The 24210-nt window shown below is 48.5% G+C and overlaps 1 protein-coding gene across 1 annotated transcript in view; it reads right to left on the reverse strand.

Annotated features, from left to right (window-relative positions):
* Window positions 1-1884: 1884 nt before the first annotated feature.
* The window catches only part of LOC149364527 (ras-related protein Rap1-like), a 74353-nt gene continuing 52027 nt past the window's right edge, over window positions 1885-24210 (reverse strand). Inside the window, exons 2-3 of the mRNA XM_089570137.1 lie at window positions 20999-21172; window positions 1885-2399 (exon numbers count right to left, since the gene is read on the reverse strand). Coding sequence (XP_089426263.1) covers window positions 1885-2399; window positions 20999-21172 — 689 coding nt within the window. The remainder of the gene's footprint in view (window positions 2400-20998; window positions 21173-24210) is intronic.

A 24210-nucleotide genomic window follows, 5' to 3' on the forward strand; every position in this document is an offset into this window, starting at 1 on the left:
CGCAATCTTTAAGTAACGTGAGGTGCACCACGCATGCAGCGTTGCGATCGAACCGTGGTATCTGGCACAATCTCTTCGTCGTATCGGCGTGAACAACATGGAAGAAACAACGGACGGGGATGAAGAACACAGCTAGTTCTTGTTTTGCTGCGAAAGCAACACTACGCTAGTCGCAGAGCCATTTCGCGGAGCCGAGGAAAGGCCATACTGCGCATGCGCGAGGAGAAGTGACGGCGCACAGCTGGCGCACCGCCGCCGTCGTTGCGCGGGTGACTCAGTGGTGCCGCCGCCGCTCTCACGAGTTGTGCATGCGCAGTAGCGGCGCATAGCTAGCGGGTTCGGGGCCGCCGCCGCTGCCGAGCGCTCTCCATCGCCTCTCTCTCTCCTCTACGATGCGCAGAAGCGGCGAACAGCTAGCGTGCCGAGGCCGCCGGCACGCCAGCTGTGCGTAGTGACGTCACTTGCTCCTCGCGCATGCGCAGTATGGTCGTGCAAGAGCACGCGAGACGGCGAGACTGTGGGCAATGTAGCTCACGCAACAATATATGGCTACGCGAAGATGTTGCTTTCGCAATCCTTCAGGTTCAACAAGAGCTAAACCAGAGCCAATTTTTTTGCTCGTCGTTTGTCCGCGTTGTTCACGCCACGGTGTCGCCGACCAAGCTCAAGCATCTACCCCGGGGAATCGCCGTTTCCCACGCATCTGAGGGAGTATTAGGCCGTTGTCGGCGCGGAAACTAACAAACAAAAATATGTATTTACACCCGGTCTATGCACAATGTGGGCCACGCAGTGCGGTTGAGGAGGACAGCAAGAGGAGGACTGGAAAGGACGAGTGTATATGTGTGTTCGTGCGTACTGTCAGCGTCAAGTGAAACGCGAACATGAAAAAAAAAACTGCTGGAGGGGAAGCACAGGCGGCTTCCATTAACACCTCCAGAGCTCTCGTGGCGCTTTAGAAATGAAAATCAACAGCTTAAGAACGCAGAGGCAGATTCCTTCACTGTAGACACGAATGACCTTATAAGGGAGTTAAAGGGGAGTAAACTGTCCTCTAGTGTCGTCCTTATAATAAGGGCAGGGTATGTTAACCAAGCCCTACGGTAGATTTCCACCACAAAAAAACAAAACAAAACAAATGGAATACTTACGGTTGGCAATGGAAGCGTATTCCTTCTTCAAAACATGCGAAATTCTAGCGCTTGCCAAGATTTAAACTGAGTTTTCGATCTCTTTTAATTGCTAACACCAAGACCTCCGGTGCCGCCTTTAAAAGCCTCCCTCCATTGCTAATTGCATCAAGTTACACCGCTTTGAGAGGGGATATGCCTCCGTTGTCGACAGTAAGCACTCCGTATATTTAATGATCATAATCTATCCCGAGGCTTGTGCAGCATATTCCGCCCTAATAGAAAGTGCGCTAGATGACTGTTTACTCCGCTTATACTCCCTTATAGGGCAATCTGTTCACGGTGCTCAAAGAAAACCCTCCGGCCAATGGCGCCGACCTGTTGTCATGACGTCGTGGTCAGACACCGTGAACTTGCCACGGCCGCTACCAGCTGCACGCTAGCAGGCTCAAGGCAGTTGACCGCGACGTCATGACTATTTGTCATTGCCGTTGGCTGAGGGACTCCTGTGAGGGTAGTTTCCGCATTGTTCTCGAGTTTTGTCCCACTATACACTCTAAACAGAAAGCAGCAATGAAGAGAGTAAACTCTTCCCTAAAGGTTGTGCGATAGAGGAGTTTACTCCCTTATATGTATATTGGTGTTTAGAGTGTAGTGTTCAACATCTTTCACCTAGTCTCTTCTCGTTTTGCCCGTCGCGTCTCATTCGACACTGACAGTGCGTGTGTGTGTCCTTGTGAAGGAGGCAGCGCGCTCATAAGATGTGGCACTTCTGGTCCGGATCCGCCGCTCCGTCGGCCGCCTCGACCTGTCTCGACGGCTTGCGGCTCCGCGGCGTCGACGGCGCGGCGGGACCTCCGCTGCCCGCGCCGCCTGCCGTCGAAGCCGCGCTCGACTTGCGCCGCATGCTGGGCAGGCTCCCCAGGGAGCTGAGCCGGTGGGAGAGCTTGCGCGACGACGGCTTGTTCTGCTGGGGCGTCAGCAGCGGCGAGTCGGGCGGCGGCCGGTCGGCGGCCGACGAGGACAGCGAGCGGCCGCTGCTGCCCGACGACGAGACGGGCGGCGGCGGCTGCCGCTCCATGGTGTACGCCTGCTGGAGCAGCTCGACGAAGAGCTCGCTCACGTTCACGTTGTACTTGGCGCTGGTCTCGAGGTACTGGCAGTTGTGCATGCTCTCCTGCGCCAGTTTCATGGCCATGTCCTGGGACACCTGGCGCTTGGCGATCAGGTCCGACTTGTTCCCCACCAGGACGATGGGGACGCGTTCGCCTGCGACCAGGAGGAAATAGGGGGCGTTTAGATCGGGGCTGCGGTTGCATTTCATTAATTCAAATGTTTGTACATGTACAGTCTTTGTCAAAAGTAACCAGGCTGCATGGTTTGCTTCTCATTTGTATAGTAGAGCCTCTACGGCTTTCCCCAAGGTCGAAAAGTTCTTTGAAGGTGAGGACAGGGGTTCTCTTTACCATACAGAGATTTAGAGCTTGAGGGCTGGCATAATAGTTTAAATAAACGACTGAGAAGCAAAACCATGCATCCTGGTTACTTTTGACAAAGACTGTACATTCACGTGCCGCATGCATATAAACGCTGAATGCAGGGCAATGCACCGACCATTCGCCATGTGTGAAGACTGCCAGCGGTACTGGCCGCAGCCTTCATTGGAACACACCGGCAACTCGCAGTGAATGCCCGTGGTATCGTCGGGGATGGAATTGCCCGCTTTGACCACATGCGTTACTTATGACTAGTGTCAGTTCTGTACTTGAATGCAGCCTGTGTGGCAACTCAATGTGCAGCTTGAATCATCCTCAGAAAACTTAGCTCTGAAGACGTAATGCTTAATTGAATATTATTGGAAACATTTCCCTACTGCATTCACTGTCGAGGCGTGCACAACCTAAATCCATATTGAGCCTGATGGTGTAGCACTCAGAGAACGTATATGTTCAGCACACCACCAAAATGAAGGTGAACAACTATAGCATGAAGTATCATCATTCTGCGTCATATCAAGGTTTACTATGAGCAACAAACAAAACGCGAAAGAACTGAAAAGGGAACAGAAAACGAGAAGACTTTAGATGAGGAAGTCTGAATTATGTAGAGCACAGGATTTCCACTTCAATGGCGCCAAGAGCGCTCCATGGAAGTGCTAATGCTGCTAGTATTTCTGTATTCTAGTGCTTACGTTACAAGTGTGCTGTTTGCGTATAATTTGTTGCTGATATTACATGATGATGATGACTGCACGAAAGAGAGAGAGAGCTCTTGAATGAAAAACAGATTTTAGCTGGCGTGTATGTTCGCTGACATGCTACTCTGCGTAGGGAAGGAATAGGGGAGTACGGATGGAAGAAGGGTGGTAGAAAAGAGTGCGGTCATTAAGGGGCTTGTAACTCAATAGTTCACTGCATGACGGCTTCCTTGGATGAGACCGAAGTTCTGTGCTTGTACAGAGGGGTGATCAAGTGTTCGGCAATTCAGAGTTTGTCTAAAACACCAGTAGCGTCTAAATATGCAAATAAGAATATCATTGCACGTCGCTGCTGTCTGTAGCAGCCTGAAGGACCTAATATAGAATAGTCCACCGTGAGTAGCACTTGGGTTGCAGAATGCATGCATTGTTTATAGATCGCACGTTCGTTGGCGTACGCTGGACATTCGAAGAGAATATGAAGTACTGTTTCTACTGAGCCGCAATTGTCACTTCGTAAATGCAACATTAAGACAAAGACGATGATAAATTATGTCTAGATGACGAGGAAGCCCGAGTGGTAGTCTTGATTTGAGCTGTGGGCCGATGGAATATTGCACGAAATCAGTCACAAAACGCGTGCGAGCACAAGCAAGCTGTTTGCGCAGTCAGTTATCCCGCATCCATCAATGTTGACTTGTCGTTGTAAACGAAAGCTGTCACGCCTTGTAGAGCAAACTAAGGTTTTCTCATTTGAAGAGTACCAACTCGAACGAAGCAGCCAAGAAAGATAAAAGTCAAAGTGATAATACTTTTCATCTACAAGGATGGAATTGCATTTTGAAGTTTAATGCAGAAGTAAAAAATGAAATGGCCCCTTGAATGCTAAGTGTCCCTATTCATATTCCTGTACCTGCAAAGAACACATATACTGTGCATGCCTGTGTGCTTTGCGCAGATATGGGTGCCCTTATATCTCATTTGTCTTTTGCCCTGTGTTCATCTTGCCACGCATTAACAGCAAGCAAAGCCATGCCACCTGGCCTCTAGGAAAACCCATCAAAAAGGTAGGTGAAATGACATTAACTTCTTTTTTTTTTTGCGAGCTCAGTTTCTGGAGACATTGATTCATTCTGAAATATTGGAATAATTGGTGGAGATGGAATTTGGAGAGCTCATTGGAACGCAATGGCAGAAATCATCATTTGGTTCTGTATTAAAGTGTGAACGAAACTCCACTTCAGGTAACCAGTGAACCTGGCCCTTTTATGTACTTTGACGAGAAAATTTCCGAAGGCCCCCACCCGTCACAAACCATAAACCATATTTTATGGGAATGAATGAATGAATTCCCATAAAATATGGTTTATGATTCATTCATTCATTCATTCATTCATTCATTCATTCATTCATTCATTCATTCATTCATTCATTCATTCATTCATTCATTCATTCATTCATTCATTCATTTTTCAAATACGTTGCTAGCGAATGTCTCTCTAGCGTCTCTATAGCGAACATGACGAAAGTATGAAAGTACAAAAAAAATCTAAAAATAACTATCGAGAACATTCAATCCTTTTACAGCGATAGCAACAGTGATTTTGGAATGCTGAATCTCTTGAAATGGCTCCACGTAGCGTTTCTCGTACAACACAGAACCTCTCATTTGCTTTTCAAGGCTGTCGGTTGCTTAACGCGCAAGCGGTGGAAATACGTGGATGCTAAAATATTCGTCTTCCTTCACGAATCCCATCAAAACGTGGAATAGAGTGTAAAAGGACGGAGCAGGTGTAAAATATGTCGCAAGCAAAGGATCACACGTGTTTTCTTCGGCCATGCCTTTCTCTCGTCTGCGCCGAATAGTAAATACTTCGATATGAGAACGTATACACGCAATCATAAAGAACGGAGGTGAGCTGCGGCGCATGGAGTCGGATGACGTGAGCTGCCTGGATGATTTTTGCGTGGGCAGAGTATAGATGCGTAAAAAGAGGCCTACGTGTATATTTGCGCATGAAGCGAAAAGGAGTGCTCAGAATCCCCGCTGCGGGGCACGTCGCGAGCGAAATATACCGCGACTGGATGCATAATAAGCGCGCCGCGAGCTGCACAGTGTTGGCCGCGTTCCGCGGGATTCGTCCTTTGCGCGCCGGAGGCCTCATGGTAGACAGGTCACGTACGCTATATACTACCGTACACGTTGAGAACCTGCAGGCTTGCTCTGGCCGCGCCGGATTCCGCGCGGTTCCTTTTTCTATCTGCCTACGAACGTATATAGACGGGTCGTGCTGGACTTCCATACACGCTGCGTCCATTTCATCGACTCCGGGGACTTCATTGTCCATGGGATCGTTCAGGCACGTGTCAGTGTAGAGCTTTCCGCTGCATTACTATTGTGCTAAGGCTATATAACCTTAGCCGGTTATAGCCTCAGAGTGCATTCAGCCAGGTGAATGTACTCAGACTTTCAGAAGCTTCGGTATTTCGTAGAAGGAAAGCTCCGAAATTTTTTGTTGCGAAAGCAACACTACGCGAGTCGCCGAGCCCTTCCGCACAGCTGACGAAAGGCCATACTGCGCATGCGCGAGGAGCAGTGACGTCACACGGCGCACAGCTGGCGCGCCGCCGCCGTCGCTGCGCGGGTGACTCAGAGGTGCCGCCACATGCTCGCCAGTTGCGCGTGCGCAGTAGCGGCGCATAGCTAGCGTGCCGAGGCTACCGGGGCCACCACCACTGCCGCGCGCTCTCCATCGCCTCTCTCTCTCTCCTCGCTGCTTTCGCAATCATCCAGGTTTAACCAGAGCTAAACCACTGCCATTTTTTTAAAGGAACAGCTCTTGTATGCATCCTGGGATAATCATCTGTGTTTATGTATGTGTGCGAGAATTTTGTGTGCATGTGGTTTTCTTAATCTTGACTTACCTTAACTGGAATCTTCCGCAAGGTAAATGACCAGGCTGTCCTCTTTTGTGATTATTAAAGAGTACCTTTTCCACTTGCAAAGCTACGTACTATCTTACCCTGAGCATATTACACTGAGCGCTATGCTATGTCTAAGGTTGCGCAGCTTTATGTTGTCTATACATATGACATCAGGTGACAGCGAAGCCCGCAAATGTGTTAGCAACTGAGAACGGTTTGTAAATGGCTGCCGCCTTGACTGGCGGATTGTTGGCTGCTTTGTGATTACGTAGCGCATCGAGGCAGCTTGTGCGTGGTAACTGTAGCTGGATAAGTTTAGCCTCCGTGATTCACTTCTACGAGTCATATATCGCTTTCATAGCGCCTTTGTTCGGCGAAGCAGAGCGTGCAGTTTTATGTAGTCACATGTCATGGAGGCTATGTAGTTTTTTTTTTAATGCGATGTTTATTGCCTTTTGGCTCGATATTTGCCGACGTCGTACGCACACGCAGACCTGCAACATGGCTTCTGGAAATCTGGGGCCCGGCGAAAGGGCCTCACATGTTTAATTTGCTCAATTTCAGTGACAGCACGCATTCTCTGGATAAAGATGTGCGTACGCTTTTTCGAAAAATGCTCTTCACGCTGCGTAAATTTCTTAGTGACGTTTTCAGCTTATCCTAACGTAAATTATTGCCTAGCGGTTACGAGGTTAATTAAATGATTCTAAACTAAATAAAGCCTCGTATTGAATAAGGCGTGGAAGAGGGAGCCGAAAGAGCAACGTGTCATTCGGGAACTTTCCTTTTTTAAAAAAAAAATTTAAGGGGTAAAATTTGGCGAAAAGAGAATTTTCATGACTTCTGAGGAAATTGTAAGAACAAAAATTGACTCATTTTTCCAAACGGCTGGATTTTCCAAAACGCTGCCGGGAAAATTGGACAGGAATATGCAATTTTGGGGCGTTTAATTAAGGGAATTCTCGGTTGCGGCATGTAACATCACCCAATCGAAACTTCAGTGTTTATAACCCTGTTTGCACCTCTCGGAAACGTGGATTTCTTTTCATACATGAATCCCTGTATACAGCATTTTACAGATTGCTTTGGCATGCAAAAAGAGTTAGTCATCGTACTTGCACATTTGGTACTAATGCCACTCTCGGCATACACATAGAGCTGAAATCTATTTTTTTTTTGTAAATTATGCCTGAGACCTGTTGCCTGTAGAAAGACGGCTAGGGTATGGAGTTAGACGCTGTGTGGTTAAGGTTCGGGTGTGTGAACACGACGCGAGTAGAGTTAGAACTCGGTCTCACACAATCCAACGCATGCGCATTTGCAGGAACTCTTTTTCTCGCGGGCGAAGATGTCAGCGTCATCTATAAGTGGCGAGACAACTGACAGCATAAACCGATCTAGTTCCTAATTGTGGCCGTTGTCTCCTTCGGGATACGCTTTTGCTCTGCGGTGTTTTTGTGCATTAAGCTCCATTTCATTAAGTTTGCACAACGCATTGCTTATCGAGATTACACTGCGTCGCTAATCTCGTTGCGTTCGTGCAGATTATTGGGCCGATCCGACCTGGGAGCAATAGTGGACTGTTTTCCGAGTGGGTCGGGTTGACCCAAATCGACTCGCAACCGTTTGCAAGCCTATCGGAGACATTTGCGGGCGCGCACCTACAAGCGATAATTTCTATGCTTCTAAACTGGACCGTCGATGACGAAATGGACCGATTAATTATTTGCTTTTCGTTTTAAGGTTGAGCAGACCTTATTGTGCTGTACATACATCGAAACGTTTCTCGTTCAGGGAACTAATTCCGGATCTTCTGTTTCACAACTTGCCAGATGACCCGAGTCTTCGTTACTGTCTGGTTTCTGCATTTCTTCCCCGCATTCCCATAACGTTTCATAATAGATGTTGCGAGGTAAGGTCGCTATACGATTCTCCAATCACACGGTGTCTACTTTTGTCGCTGCGGTTGTCTCTGCTTACGAAAGTGATAGACATCGCCAGAGAGAAAAACTACAAAATGTACAAGCTAAAGAATGGAAGTCGGCCGCGATGCGGTTAGGAGCGAAATCTTTACTTAGGCCCGAAACAGTACGCCTTGCCAAGCCAATCCTCCGAACAATATAGGAGCTCGTGTTCGGCTCCATGCAACCTGACACCCAGGTGAGCGGTGAAGTCGTTGTTGCGAAAAGCCACTCGCCGCTTATTAGCTCACTACGAGGAAAGCGACGTTACCTGTGTCCGGCATAGCTATTTCCAAGTACGACACCCATTACATAAAAGAAGAACGACAGAGAAAGTAGCCGCTTTGGGACCGGCCGTGATATTACAGGCCGAATTCAGATTACTGGGTAAAAGAAATCAAACAGCACCTGAATCTACTTGGCAAGCTACCATGTAGCTCCTGCGCAAACGACCAGGCAGTGGACTAGGTCTAGGACAAAAGAAAATGTTTCAGTGAAGGAACTTGTGAAAAAAAAAAATTGTCACTACATGTCTTGGCAATGGCTGCCCCTCGCCATTGCCTGTCTGTCCTGTCTGCAACTCTGTCTCCCCGTAACATAGTTTCGCGTCGTGGTACTCCTAAGCGCTGTAGGTGCTGACCGATACTACTGGGCGACTGGGGCAACTTCTAAGAACTGCGGGCAGTTTGCCCGGAACAGCCGGGAACTGAGGGAGCGCCAAGTAACACTTTTGAAGCCTAGTCATAAAAAAAGAATATAGAGAGTGAGCCCCACATGATGGCCTGTTTGATTAGCCAGGGCCGAGTCCCGGCTCTCACGTGGGGTTGTCATTGGAGTTCAAGAGGAGAAGATTAAGTGTATGCAATTGATTGTAGTTAGGAAAGCGGCGTCTACAAGAGAAAACAGTCGAGATTAGGACAGCCTTCGACTTCAGCAAGATTGAAGCGTAATTAGGTGCGACTGAAGTAGTTGACTCGCTTATTTCGAAGTCGGAAAACGCAGCGCCATGGGGACGGCGTGAGATACGAGGAGAAAGTGTGCGCCCAGTGTCGGGAGGCTCAAACTAGCAGTCAGCGCTAGAATTTGCTCGGTTGCTTCTGTGCACGGCTGACGAAAGTTTCAGCCGTAAAGTGTTAATTGTATTAATTGCATGACAAAGTGACGGGCTCCCTTCCTCGTCTCATTACCATAAATATTTCAGGCGATATCCACCGAGCAACATAGATCTATGTCGGAAATATGGCCAGAATACCGCTAAAGCTAAATTTTCACCAATTAATGAAAAGACCGCGGAAAAGCACACCCTTATTCCGTTGATCGCGTTTGGACGTTGCCTTTGGGGATGATTTTTGTAGACGTACAAGACGTATACAGCTTGTAAAAAGGGCTAGTAAGCTTGGGAACAAGTAAATAATGTAGAAGCGAACATACGATGTGACGCGACAAATCTGCGCAAGCAATATTGATCGCCTTGCTTTTGTGTCTTTGAATTATATTTAGCCGTCACTTGTTCGTTGTAGAGCTGTGTACGTATCTAGTGGGGGAAGTTGGCGGTGAGAGGAGGTTTTTCGGAGGTGGAGGGACACGCACGCACGCACGCACCATGCACACACACACACACACACACACACACACACACACACACACACACACACACACACACACACACACACACACACACACACACACACACACACACACAAACTCTGCCACCTAGTTTGATGGTAGTAATGCCGCATGGGGAGTGGCTAGGTGGGGACACGCACCTGATCTCCCTCTCTCTCTCGCCCCGTCATTGTGAAATGGGCAGAAAGCACCAAGATGCACCGGCATACGTCTACGTAAGTACCCGCAAGGCTAAACATGTTTATGCACCAGTTGACACGCGTGGGTGTTCTTCATGACAGCACACTGACTGACAGGCTGTAACTTTCCACAGACCAGTTGACACGCGTCGTGCGTGTCCTTAACTGCGACACACTACGACGGCGGCAGAATTTTTTTCACAGAAAATTTATTCTACGGGCGTCCCTATTAAAAGAAGTTGCTCGCTTGTGTCACTGTACCAAAGCCGATTGCTTGAAAAGACAAAAAATGAGGAGGGCTTTTCTAGGTTGCAGACGCGCGTGGCTATCATTGTACACCAGGAAGCGCCGTCGGCCGGCACAATATGCCCACTCACGCGAGTGCTAGCTGCAGCTAGGCTGGCTCTTCTTCGGCCGCCTGTTGCGTCGGGCTTGGTAGGGGGCGGCTTTCGAAAATAGCACCACCCGGCAGCAGAGCTAGAGAGCGGGCGTCATCGTCGACCTCCCTCTTTGTGTCTTTTCCTCCTCTCCCATCCAGCTCGAACCTCGCAGTTGTTGCACAACGGTCTAGGCGTCTAGCGACGAGGAGCGGCGCAGGGTTATACACCACGCTTGCGAAGGACGAAAAGGAAGCCGAGGGAAGGAGATACAGAACCGCGAGGCCGTCCGTTACGTCTCGGCTAAAAGAGGAGTGAAGGGAAAGAGAGGCTGGGGAAAGAGGGAGGTACGAAGTGGCCTCCGCGCGCGCGCTCAGCGCCACCTGTTGGCGCTCTGCGATGATCCCGCGGGATGCGGCCGCAGGCGCCCCATTAGAAACACTCAGCCGCAGTTCGAGGAAAGGGGGGATTGATACGGCATCAAAATAGGTTGGCTTGGGGATGAGGGGTTAGGTATGGAGAGGTACACTAGGAAGCATTCTCTTTTGATAAGGAAGGAGGCGAATATTTGGGAAAGAGGAAGAAAGGATAAGAAAGGAAAGTGGATGCGGAGCGTTGGTTGTTGCGGAATGTCCCGAAAGGATTGTTTGGAGGCTGGGCATGAACGGATTACTCATATAGGGAATATAACGGAAAAACAATAAACAAGGCTTGCTCGTGCTATAGGCAGGAAGTGACATTTGTAAAAATACAGGGAATGAGAGCGAAAAAAGCGAAAAGAAAATGGGAGAAGAACGAGTTGAGTAAGAACAGCGTCCCGAAATGAACGACGCCGAGGTTTGCGAGCAACAGAGTTTGTAGTCGGGCGAAGTGTAATACTTTACGCGATGTGACGGCGACATCATGGGTGGAGGGGTTTGGATAGAGAGGAAAGAGGCCGCGAAGAAGCCGGCCGTCGCGGAAAAAAAAGAGAGGAGAACGACAGAAAGGAGGAGTGGTACGGTAGGTGAAGTAGGGCAGGGCGGAGCAAGAAGTGAAGCGACGGCTACAAACTGAATCTAGAAGCCTAATCTGGAAACGTTGCCTCCAGAGCAACCGCTCCGCCACGTTAAGAGACAGTGGCGACCCGTTATAAAGGGTGTAGCAAGCACCAGCATCAGCAACTGTACTGATGTTCGGGCGCTAAAGACTCTCGGAGGGGTAACTATAGAAGGCGTACTCAAGAAGCGTCGAACAGGACGATGAAAGCGGGGAGAGGGAATTGAGGAGGGACCTGAGGCCAGATGCGGTGAGCGCGAGACAAAGACGACGAATAAGGATGGAGAGGGAGAAGAGGCTGGGTGCGCGCACGAAGGGAGGAAGAAGAGGTGCGTCGGTGGAAGAGGGATGGCAGTGGGGCGCCTCAGACAGCCAGCAGTCCGACTTCGATCGGCGCGGGCCCGGAGCTTGCGCTGGTGCGCGCACAAAATGTCGAAGGGTGGCCCGCCGTTGTGGCCTGCGGCAGCAGTGGATTGTCAAGGGAGGCGCGCGTGCCAGCGTGGGCGTCGGGAGCGCGCGCACACCCTCTCCCTCCCTCTCTCGGCCCCATTTCTTCTCTCCGACGACCGACCGCGCTGCTGGCATCCAAAGAGCCCCGCGTCGACCGGGGCCATTCCGCGGCGCTATTTTTTGTTTCTATATCATCTGTTAAATACATGTTGTACGCAGATTGCTTCGGTCGCACGAAATGACGTCATCACCACGTGACCGTAATCAGTGACGTCATCAGCGAACTGTCTCGTCACCCATTCGCCACCTGCTAACCCTTGGTATGCGGCCCGTCAAAACCTCTCACACGGGATCATCACCCGCTTACGCATACATGACCCCAATCTTATCCTCTTATACGTACTACTCGACAAATTCAGAGCTGATGCTGAACATAGTGTTGCATTACGTGAACGCCATGAGTTTTCCCAGTGATTCATCAGTCCGAGAAGTCTATATGAGTTCTTTTTTAGCGGTTGGGTCTTGTTGTACGTACGCCTAAAGCAGCCCCTGATCGAAGCAAGCAGCACGTGTTTGACATGATTAGAGTGCCCTCGCGACCTTTTGACGACGGGTTTTTGAGAGCAATGTATGTGGCGAGGTTCTTTCGGAAAGCGCACTGAAACGTATGATCTCCGAACTGGGGCAACTCGATGCGTGCCACTTTATCTATGAGACACACAGATGGATTCTTTGACGTCGTCCAGACGCACGTTCGTGACGTCGTGAAATGCCAGCTGTCTAGGTGCGCTTCGTTGTGATGTTTATTGAGGCTGCAGTTCTTTGTAAGGGCTGCATTCAGTTAGATTAAAGAAGGATGATGGTTTGTTGCGTCAACGCAGTTACGTCTGAAACCGGAAAATACTTCTCCTTGAAGCCTTACTTAAGTACCCCGGGGATAAAGCTTTGATGGTTGAATGTTGCTGGCTTTTTTTCCCGGCCCCATTCAATGAGCGTCAGACTTTTTTTTTTTTTTTTGCGCATGTGGCTCAACGCGCTAGTTGTGTGTTTTGAGCTTCCTTATCCACTCTGTGCAAGTGATTCTTCAGCAAACAAAACGCGCTTTTTTATTAGGCCGAACCATTTATTTATGAACCCTTTATGAATATTGCTTCCTTAACGTTGAACCTCAGATAACGCAACTCTTTTTGCCACATGCCGGGTATTTGTAGGCATTGACCTCGAGTTTAAATCAGGAAGAAATAATTTCTCAACAATCATCTCAGATTCAACCGACTTCGTTTTATTCACTTGGCTTAGCTTTCGTCACCCTGGATTACCTTTGGGTTAATTTGGTAATGATTCCGAAAGAAAGCACCTTTTATTTTAATAAAGCTGCTACTGCGTACGGGTATGTTTGTCTCCGATCGCTGCCATATAAGTGGCGCTCTCTTGCAGTTTCTTGCTTATTTATATTAGACGTCGAAATCCATTTAATAGAGGTCAAATATTTCCTTTAAAGGGACAGCCTACTGTCGGATACCTGTATAAAATAAGTTAAGAGTGACTCTTAATTACATTATGTGCCAGGAATACGATAGGATTAGAAGTTGACGGTATCTTTAAATGAGTTTTGTGCCAATATTTCGTGGTCGCGTTTGCAGACCCCTTTACACGTCTGTGCACACAACTACACACCTCTTCGGATCATCTAGTTGGTGGTCGATTGATTGTAAAACATTTTATTCACCAGAAAGAGCATGGCAAGAGGTCGCGTTAAGTGTTCGAGAGTACATAGCCCTCGACGACTTTGTCAGCTCACTCAACCGCCAGAAGTTGCGTTCTGGGGTCAGAGCTAGCCAGCACGGTCTCCCACCGCTCGAGAGAAGGAGCGGTAACTAGATCACCCGGAGGTGGCTCTATTTTACAGTCCCACAGGATACGATCGTGGTTGGCTCATTGGCCACACCGTTTACAGTTCGGGTTGTATACATCCGGATAAATGTGCGCAAGGAGTGATGGAATGCATATCGATCTCCTCTATAGACGACGCCACGTAACCTCTTCTTCTTTTGTCAGACTTTTGTCCGAAGGGGGAAGAGTTCTCCTCTCTAGTTTAAATGATTGGTGAGGTCATGATATGTGATCATGGAGTCCTTCGTTAAATTCAGGGAGCCAGACTCATCCACTGCCCGGTCGACGAAACCTCGGGCTTTATTTATTGTGGGCTGCCTCGTTCTCCGGATACCCCGAATGGGCTGGGACACATGTAAGTTCGGAATAATTTGGTGAGAATTTGGTGGTGTTCACAATTCTAAGGGAGGTGTTTGTAATTCGCCCTTGTGCGAAATTATTGATAGCCATTTTGAAGTCGCTGAGAATGATGCTATCTTGGGTATGCACTCGGGCGAGGGCTATAGCTGCCTCTTCTGGCGTTTCAGAGGATTTCGTTTTGATTGCTGCCGGGACGATGTGGTCACCATTCTCGTTCAGAGCCACAATTGCAAAGGCATTCGTATGTTTGTATTCTGCCGCATCTACATAAATTGTTCCAGCGCACGGTCCATATTTATTATGTAAGGCTTTGGCTCGTGCTTGTCTTTTACCCACATAGTGTATGGCGTGCATGCTTTTGGGAAGTGGTTTGATTAGTAGGGCCGTCCTATAGTCGCGGAGTAAGTCTACTTTAGCGTCTTTATTCGTAGACTGAAAGTTAATTCCAAGCCTGGTAAGAATACTCCTGCCAGTTCTGGAATTGGCTAATCTAACTGTCTGAGCCATTAAATGGGCTTCTTTCAGTTCATTGTAGGTGTCGTGTATTCCTAACATCACAAACCTTTCGGTTGAGGCATTTAGTGGGAGTCCTAAGGCAGCTTTGTAGGCCTGCCGTAACACGCTATCCAATTTTTCCTTTTATGCTTTCGCAAATTTGAGATAAGGGGTGGCATAGAGTATCGTGCTTAGCGGAAAGGCCTGCACTAGTCGGCATAAATCTGTTTCCCTCCCCCCTTGCCTGCGATTAGCGATGCGGCGGATTAATCGCACCGTCGCTTCTACCGTGCGTTTTAGCTTAGTGAGTATGTCATTATTATTTCGATTCGTTTGTGAATACAACCCCAGTATTCTCATGGTTTGTACCTCTTTGACGCATCGTACATTGACATAAACATTCATTTGCGGGGGGGGGGGGGGGGGGGGGGGGGGCAGGGAGTTGTAGTTCTCTTACCTCTTTGTTTAAGTCGTATCACGAAGAGTTCAGATTTTTGCTGCGAACAAGTGAGGCCGGATTCCAGTACGCATCCCTCAATGATGTCCACTGCTTCTTGGAGTATACATTCTATGTAGCCTTTGCATCCTTTGGTTATCCAAAGTGTGATGGCATATGCATAGAACGTGTAATGTAGGTATGGTATTTGTGCCAATTTGGGGGGAATTTTGATGAGGGAGAGGTTAAAAATGAAAGGGGACAGGACAGAGCCCTGGTGCTCCTTTACTTCCTAGTGTGATTGGGGCAGGCTCTATTGTTCCTACCGTTATCCCTGCTGTTCTGTTAGTGAGGAAGGATCGGATGTAGTTGTAGGTCCTTTCCCCGGGGTTGATTTCTGACAAGTTTGTCAATATGGTTTTGTGGGTGACGTTGTCGAAAGCTTTATTAAAGTCTAAACCCAATATTGCTGGTGGTTAGACGTGTCCCCGAAGGTGTCTAAAGGTGGCGGCAAGGACGCAATGCATATAGACCAAAACGTATAGATGTGACTTCCGGTCTGGTGACGTCACTTACGACCCTGGGAACTATGTGACCGACGGCGCATTTTTTTCCTACTGAGGTTTTTACTGTTATCGCATTAATATCGGCTTTTTCTGGTAGACCTCACCTCATGGTGGCTATAACGAGGGAAGAACTCGCGGTTTAGGCAGGAATTTATATTTTAAATTGGCAAATAAATTCAGGTCTGAGTGTATAATAGCATGCGGCTGTGTTGTGTCGTCACGGCTAACACGGAAGATGCCTGGAGTAGCCAAGAGGGAATATACTGCATTTTTATGAATATATCCCATGCGTCTGTATGACGCTGGGGCATATAAACCTAAGGTAGCCTATACCTTTCGGTCCATCAGTAAATTAGTTTTTTTTTAAACACTAATCTTATTTCTCTCGATTGTAGTTTTAACAAGATCTATTAATCCTTGCCAATGTAATGTTCATTATTGCCACTGCACGTCGCCTAGACGACGTGGTAGCCGTCATGTCCATAGAGTTGCACCGAGTTGCTGTGCTCACTATATATCGTGTCCCCCCGCCGCGGTGGCTCAGTGGTTATGGCGCTCGGCTGCTGACCCGAAAGACGCGGGTTCGATCCCGGCCGCGGCGGCTGAATTTCGATGAAGGCGAAATTCCAGAGGCCCGTGTGCTGTGCGATGTCAGTGCGCGTTAAAGAACCCCAGGTGGTCGAAATTTCCGGAACCCTTCACTACGGCGTCCCTCATAGCCTGAGTTGCTTCGGGACGTTAAACCCCAATAAACTAAACCAAACCAAACCATATATCGTGCCCCGATATCAGGATTTACAGACGCCGTCTACCACAGAGAAAACGAGAGAATCATATGAAAAAATTAGGTTTTAAATTGTTCTTCTGCGTTTCTCGGCGCCGTAGCCGGGTATTCTTTTCCTACGGTAAGGCGCTTTCGATTCACACTTAAAAGTTCAGCTGATAAAATCGGTACACTGTCCCTTAAACGCTACGTAAATTAGCCTATCAATGATAACGGCACAGTATCAATTTCACGGGTTCGGGCCCTTGCACGGTTTCAATTCAAAGGGTATGAGTCTGTTAAACTGAGTACGTTAAACAAGTTAATGAGTCTGTTAAACAAGTTTAAACTGAATCGTTCGTCTACGTGTTTGCCAGGGGACATGACTAGTGCTTACCAGAGAAACCTCTGGCGTGTGGTAATCATCATCTCTCTACGTCAGGTGCAGTACAAAGACCTCCCCCACCGATTTCAATTAGTCCTGTTCAATGCAAGCTGCGGGTGCTATGTTCCTGAAAACTTCCCAATCGTACCTCCTCACCTGACTCTCTGCCACCCCAAGCTACGCTTGCCTTTCTTTGGAATGCGCTCCATTGCCTTGAGGAAGGAGCGGCGGTCGTCTGTTATCCGACACTAATCCCGAAAGAAGCGAGTGGACTCGCCGCGTATTGCATTATAACGTGAGTGTCGGGTTATCAAAGTGTTCTGGCGGCGGAGGAGGAGGAGGAAAAGGAAAGGCAGGGAGGTTAACCGGAAGGATAATCGGTTTGCTGCCATACACGGGGGAAAGGGGTGAGGGGCTGGAGCGTCTAGATCCATTCCCACTGATGAAAAAAAACAACCTGTGATGGTCTGCAATGTTGACGTTCTGCTCTAGCTACTACATGAAGGGCTACGCCTGCTTGTCTGCCGCTGCCACGGTCGTCGACGCTGTCGCATATGGCAAGGGGCTGGAAATCGGCCTGTGTTCGACAGCTTCAAAGCAAATCGCACGTGACAGTAACCGGACGGTATGTTTCATTGCTCAGTGTACTTTTCTGCGATCTTGCTTCTAGTGTATATGCATGGCATGGTAGTAGTATATACGCATGGCATGGTACATCGTAACTTAATACAGTGCAGTATGTTACAGCATGTTAAAATGCAGTAGAATTTCTTTCTGGCAAACCAAAGCGCCAAGTATGTGCACCATCATCATCAGCCTGACTACACCCACTGTAGAAAAAAGGCCTCTCCCATGGCTCTCCAATCAACCCTGTCCTTCGCCAGCTCCGGCCACCCTTTCCCCTCAAACTTATTGATTTCATCTGGGCACCTAACTCTCTGCCGGCCCCTGTTAAACTTGCCTTCCTTTGGAATCCAGTCCGTTACCATTAAAAACCACCTGTTATCTTGCCTTCGTATTACAGGCCCTGTCCAAGCCCATTTGTTCTTTATTACGACTAGGATATCATTAACCCGCGTTTGTTCCCTCACCCACACTGCCCGTTTCCGGTCTCTTAACGTCACATCTAATTTTTCTTTCCATAGCTCGCTGCGTAGACCTTAGCGCTGAAGCGTTTTCGCTAGCCTCAACGTTTCTTCCCCATAGGTGACTACCGGTGCCCATAAAAGTTTTTCGGAACACCAAAATCACCAGAAACCTTCACTTCCTCGCTGATTAAAAACGCATCTAAGCTTAGGGTGTGTTTAGTGCGAACCGGGCAGCAAAGTGCAAAGCACACTCTTCAACCCGTGACATGCTTTGACGGTGAAGCAATTTTCGTGTCCTTAATGCTTTCCTAGACACCCTATCTACAGTCAGTTGTGTGCAACGCATGTGTAACGCCTCTCGAAGCATGGGACTCATCACCGCAGCAGTTTGGTCCTTGGGGCAACAATTGTGCTAAAGTGCAGCCACATAAACCTACAAGCCAAGCGGACGCCTGAACTGAAAATCATAGGCAGCTGTCTGAATTAAGTTTTTATTCTATACTGCGCACTGGCCCTCGTGCCGTTGACAAAGCTGATACCGACCTTACAATATTTATTTATCTGTATAGCTCAAGGGCCTTACAAATGAGTCATTACTTCAGGGGTGGGTTACATAAAAATCATAAAGATGTTCTTGAAACAAAAGCACCAAGACACTACATTTCGCGACCACCCTTGACAGTGAGAGTGACAGCCACTCTCGCTACAGGAAGCTTCTAAAGTGCCAGAAGTAAAACAACAGGTGTGCCGCATGGCCATTTCATACCCCCTATGGCCTGGATACTATATAAAAGTTTGTTCAGGTCCCCCACTTCAATAATTCATTCATGGTTTCTTCCAGCCCACGCCGTTCGAGCATTTCAGACGACTGCGGCCATAAATGCAAGTGCTCTGCCCGGACTCACCCAGTCTCTCGCACTATATGTGGCTTCCTTCCTTCCTTCCTTCCTTCCTTCCTTCCTTCCTTCCTTCCTTCCTTCCTTCCTTCCTTCCTTCCTTCCTTCCTTCCTTCCTTCCTTCCTTCCTTCCTTCCTTCCTTCCTTCCTTCCTTCCTTCCTTCCTTCCTTCCTTCCTTCCTTCCTTCCTTCCTTCCTTCCTTCCTTCCTTCCTTCCTTCCTTCCTTCTTTCCTTCCTTCCTTCCTTCCTTCCTTCCTCCTTTCCTTTCTCCCTCCCTCCTTCCTCCCTCCCTCTCTCCCTCCTTTCTTTCTTTATTTCTTTCTTCCTTTCTTCTTCTTTCTTTCTTTCTTTCTTTCTTTCTTTCTTTCTTTCTTTCTTTCTTTCTTTCTTTCTTTCTTTCTTTCTTTCTTTCTTTCTTTCTTTCTTTCTTTCTTTCTTTCTTTCTTTCTTTCTTTCTCTCTTTCTTTCTTTCTTTCTTTCTTCCTTTCTTTCTTCCTTTCTTTCTTCCTTCCTTTCTTTCTTTCTTTCTTTCTTTCTTGTTTCCTTTGTTTCCTTCCTTCCTTTCTTTCCGCCCGCTTTATTTCATCTTCACTCCCTCCTTCTCTATTTCCCCTTTTCCTTCCTCCATTCCTCCTCATTTCCTGCCTTCCTTCTTTTCTTCATTCCCACTTTGCATATATTTCCTCACTTCCTTCATATCTTCTTTTCTTCCGTCCTTCACCCCCCCCTGTTTTCACCTTGCATCCCTCATGTTGCTAGTTTCCTTCTAATAGCGTCGCCGCTCCCGAGCCTTGAAGTCCGAGCGGAGCACGCAACAGGCTTCGGTGAGTAGAACGGAAAGCATCGTGGAAGAAAAACAAAGCAAGATGAATCGAGCGAGGAGCACCTCCGGAGAAAACAGATTTACCTTCTTTCCCTTAGCTCACGCCTCCACCGCCTCTACTCCCCCGGCGTAAATGGATCGCGGTGTAACCATTTCCTTTCTCTTCCTCTCTGCCTCTCTCTCTGTGCTTCTCTTCCGCGAGAGAGGTTTTAATAAAACATGTGCTCAGCCGCAGCAAGGCCCGCCAAACTTAAAGCGCGCAAAGCTCGCCTGCAAATTCATCTGTGAAAGTGTGACGCGCTTCTCGCGTGCCCCACTTTACTCGGCGAAAATAAATTCGTTCCTGAATTTCGAGGCTGCGACAAACTCGGCCTATTAGAAAAAAAAGGGATCGAGTAAAGAAAGTATCGCAGTCAGTTCCTTATGCTGTGGGAAAGGCGTGGATTTCTGTTTTTCTTTTTCTTTTTCATGCGTCTCGTGGGACGTATATCTGAAATTATAGCTACGTACAAGATAAAGGATTAGCTGTCTCGGAAGGCTGTAAGCTGAGAAAAAGAGAAAGGAATTAAGGAGCCAGAAAGGGAGTAGTGAACCTACGATTGCCTCAATTGCGAGATAATAAGCGCCCCAGGAGAAATTCTTTACGCAAAGTTGGGCAGTCATATCGCTGCTTCCTGGCGGAAAAGCAAGTAATAAACCCTATCGAGCGCTGAGCTCTTTTAAACCCGTCAGCGGGTGAATAAAGTCGCGAAAAATTGGCTCCAGGGAAATAAGTGATTTCAGCAAGAACTGCAGACCGGGAATAGAGAACTGCTGTAGCGCTCCCGATGTGAATATACTCGTTGTACTTTGCTCTTTTGAATATTTGCGCAAATATACCTGGGTCTCAACGATGAAGACCTGTGAACAATACATTTCATGCATCGATTACTACTCTTGAAGGGTTAGAAAAATTCAGAGAACCTCCTGTAACTTTGTTAAGATTTGCTAACATTGCACCAATATACTAGTTTCAAGTGTATTTAGTAAGCGCGGGAGACGAAATGCAAAACGTGGCAATAATTTAGACTCATTTAGATTAGACAGATGAGCTTTGAAAGAAGGAAAAGAATATTTGTACAGCTCTAGCTCTCGGAATTGCTCTCTTTCTCCTCTCCACTATCGAAACGCGGCCGCCGCGCTTCGGTGGAGGCGAAACATAAAAAGGCACCCGTGTGCTTAGGAGACATTGCAGATGCACCTCTCGCTTTGAAGCACCGGTAAGGAAATGACCCCTAGCGACCCGAGATAATTCGGAATGCCCTCATAGAGGCGTTTCTGGTAGCTCTAAACGCCGCTTTGCAAAGTGAAAATACATCGCACTGCACCAACAAAGAGTAAAAGGAGAGATGTGCGGAAGAGGCGGATACCCCTGATCTTGGCAATGAGGTGCCACAGCTGTGCGGCCTCGTGGAAGGACTGGAGGCTGTCGACGGCGAAGACGAGCACGAAGCCCCGACCGGAACGGATGCTGAGCTCCCGCATCGCGGGGAAGTGGTGGGAGCCCGCCGTGTCCAGGATCTCCACCGTGTGGAACAGCCCGTCTGCGAGGAAGAGAGGCAAGGGTCAAGAGAAACTCTCTCGCAGAAATTATCGTCCGGACATATGGCCGGGAAAGCTTTCTTTTATGTACTCTTTGTCCTGGGAGTGCGCAAACATAAAGGCTGATGGGAATGGAGATGGACACGACGCTGTGTTCGTCTCCGCTTCTATTGGTTTTTGTATTCGGGCGCTGCCACAACCACCGATGCGATACCAACATGTCTTCGTGTTTTAGGAACTTTTTTGGTTTGGTTTATTGGGTTCAACGTCCCAAAGCGACTCAGGCTATGAGAGGCGCCGTAGGGAAGGGTTCCGGACAATTTCGACCACATGGGGTTGTTTAAAGTGCAACTGCAGCAAATTTTTGAGAATTTCGCGATGTTCAAGAATTCAAATCTATATAGGCTGTAGGTGAAGCATGACAAGTGTTTTTGCACTAGCATTTAAAATAGTTACTTAAGCAACAATTGAATTTTGCGCTTCCTCTCAATGCACCAGAGGAGTGCAGAGAAATTCAGCGTGACGTCACGGAAGGTGCGATTTCAAATTGCCGCTGTCGTCAGCCACACCCTGCTCTCACTCGTTTGACGCTGCCAAACAACTCTCGGCAGGGTTTGCGTTCGGTGGCGTTGGTTTCTTTCCTTAAAAACAGGCGTTTGGGCATTACAAATGTACCGGTACCTTCGGTGACGTCATCATGCGCCCCCCCACTTGGCGTTGTGCGCTGCGGAGAAGCTTGAAGTGCATCCGTATTTTAATCGGCGATTACTTCACTATCTCAAGTGCTAGCCCAAAAAGACTTCGCATGCTTTACCTGCAAGTTTCACACATTCGACCCTCTTAAGCTCGTTGATTTCTAAACCCCATGCAGCTTCCCTTTAATGTGCATTGACATCAGGCAGTACACGGGCCTCTAGAGTTTTGCCTCCAACGAAATTCGACCGCCACGGTCGGGATCGAACCCGCGCATTTCGGATCAGCAGCCGAGAACCATAACTACTGAGGTGGCTGTTTTACTGACTAGTCTGGCGCGATTTTTTGCGTAATTAAATACCAACTATTTCCCGCTATTGCTCTATTGACTCCAAAATAGCACTTGCTTCCTCACTATCGCGGAACTCTCTCTCTCACTCACTCACTCGCCCAGTCTGTCACTCACTCATTGACACTCTCTCACCCGCTCAGTCTGTCACTCACCCGCCCGGCCTGTCACTCACTCATTGACACTCTTTACCCACTCAGTCTGTCACTCACTCACTCACTCACTCACTCACTCACTCACCCGCTCACTCTGTCATTCACTCATTCACTCACTCGTTCTGTCTATCACTCACTCTCTGACACACTCTCGCTTGCTCAGTCACCCGCTCAATCTGTCACTCACTCACTCATCCGCTCATTCTATCACTTACTCCCTGACACTCTCCGGCTCAGTCTGTCACTCACTCACTCACTCACTCACTCACTCACTCACTCACCCACTCACTCACTCACTCACTCACTCACTCACTCACTCACTCACTCACTCACTCACTCGCTCGCTCGCTCGCTCGCTCGCTCACTCACTCACTCACTCACTCACTCACTCACTCACTCACTCACTCACTCACTCACTCACTCACTCACTCACTCACTCACTCCCTGACACTCACCGGCTCAGTCTCTCAAGCACTCACTTAGTCACCCCGCCCGCTCGCTCGCTCGCTCGCTCGCTCACTCAATCACTCACTCACTCACTCACTCACTCACTCACTCACTCACTCACTCACTCACTCACTCACTCACTCACTCACTCACTCACTCACTCACTCACTCATTCACTAACTCACTCACTCACTCCCTGACACTCACCGGCTCAGTCTCTCAAGCACTCACTTAGTCACCCGCTCACTCACTCACTCACTCACTCACTCACTCACTCACTCACTCACTCACTCACTCACTCACTCACTCACTCACTCACTCACTCACTCACTCCACTCCACTCCACTCGCTCGCTCCCTCACTCACTCACTCACTCACTCACTCACTCCACTCCACTCCACTCCACTCCACTCCACTCACTCACTCACTCACTCACTCCACTCGCTCACTCCACTCGCTCACTCACTCACTCACTCACTCACTCATTCACTCACTCACTCACTCACTCACTCACTCACTCACTCACTCACTCCACTCCACTCCACTCCACTCCACTCCACTCCACTCCACTCACTCACTCACTCACTCACTCACTCACTCACTCGCTCACTCACTCGCTCACTCACTCACTCACTCACTCACTCACTCCACTCCACTCCACTCCACTCCACTCACTCACTCACTCACTCACTCCACTCCACTCACTCACTCACTCACTCACTCACTCCACTCGCTCACTCCACTCACTCACTCACTCACTCACTCACTCACTCACTCACTCACTCACTCACTCACTCACTCACTCACTCGCTCACTCGCTCACTCGCTCACTCGCTCGCTCGCTTGCTCACTCACTCACTCACTCACTCACTCACTCACTCACTCACTCACTCGCTCGCTCGCTCACTCACTCACTCACTCACTCACTCACTCACTCGCTCGCTCGCTCGCTCACTCACTCTCGCGCTCTTCCCCGCCTGCCCCGGCCACTATATCTGCTGGCTTCACTTTGTCGGGAGAATATCTCATTTGCTCTTGCTCACGCTCTCCAGGGTTCTACGTGCGCCCCGTTCTCACTATACCCACGAAGATAGCTGCATAAAAAGAAAGAAAGGCTGAAGAACAAAAACGAGACTAAGTAATAATAATATAGAAATAATAAGGGCACACTTAGCGCTCTTCTCAGACAAGTTATTCCTTCATCGTATCTGAGCAAATATCATATATAACAGGCTTTTAGCCCTAATGCCTGCTGCAAGCCTGAACCTTTAGTATTGCTGCCTTTGATATTGGCGGCAAGTAACCCGAACGACGTGACGCAGGAGAAGAAAGAACAGATGACAGAAGGGCAAGCGTGCTGGTGGCGCTCACGGTTTCTTTCTCGCACCCGAAGTAC

This window comes from Amblyomma mixtum, chromosome 2 (assembly GCF_055824585.1).
Source record: "Amblyomma mixtum isolate Tamu chromosome 2, ASM5582458v1, whole genome shotgun sequence".
Lineage (NCBI taxonomy): Eukaryota > Metazoa > Arthropoda > Arachnida > Ixodida > Ixodidae > Amblyomma > Amblyomma mixtum.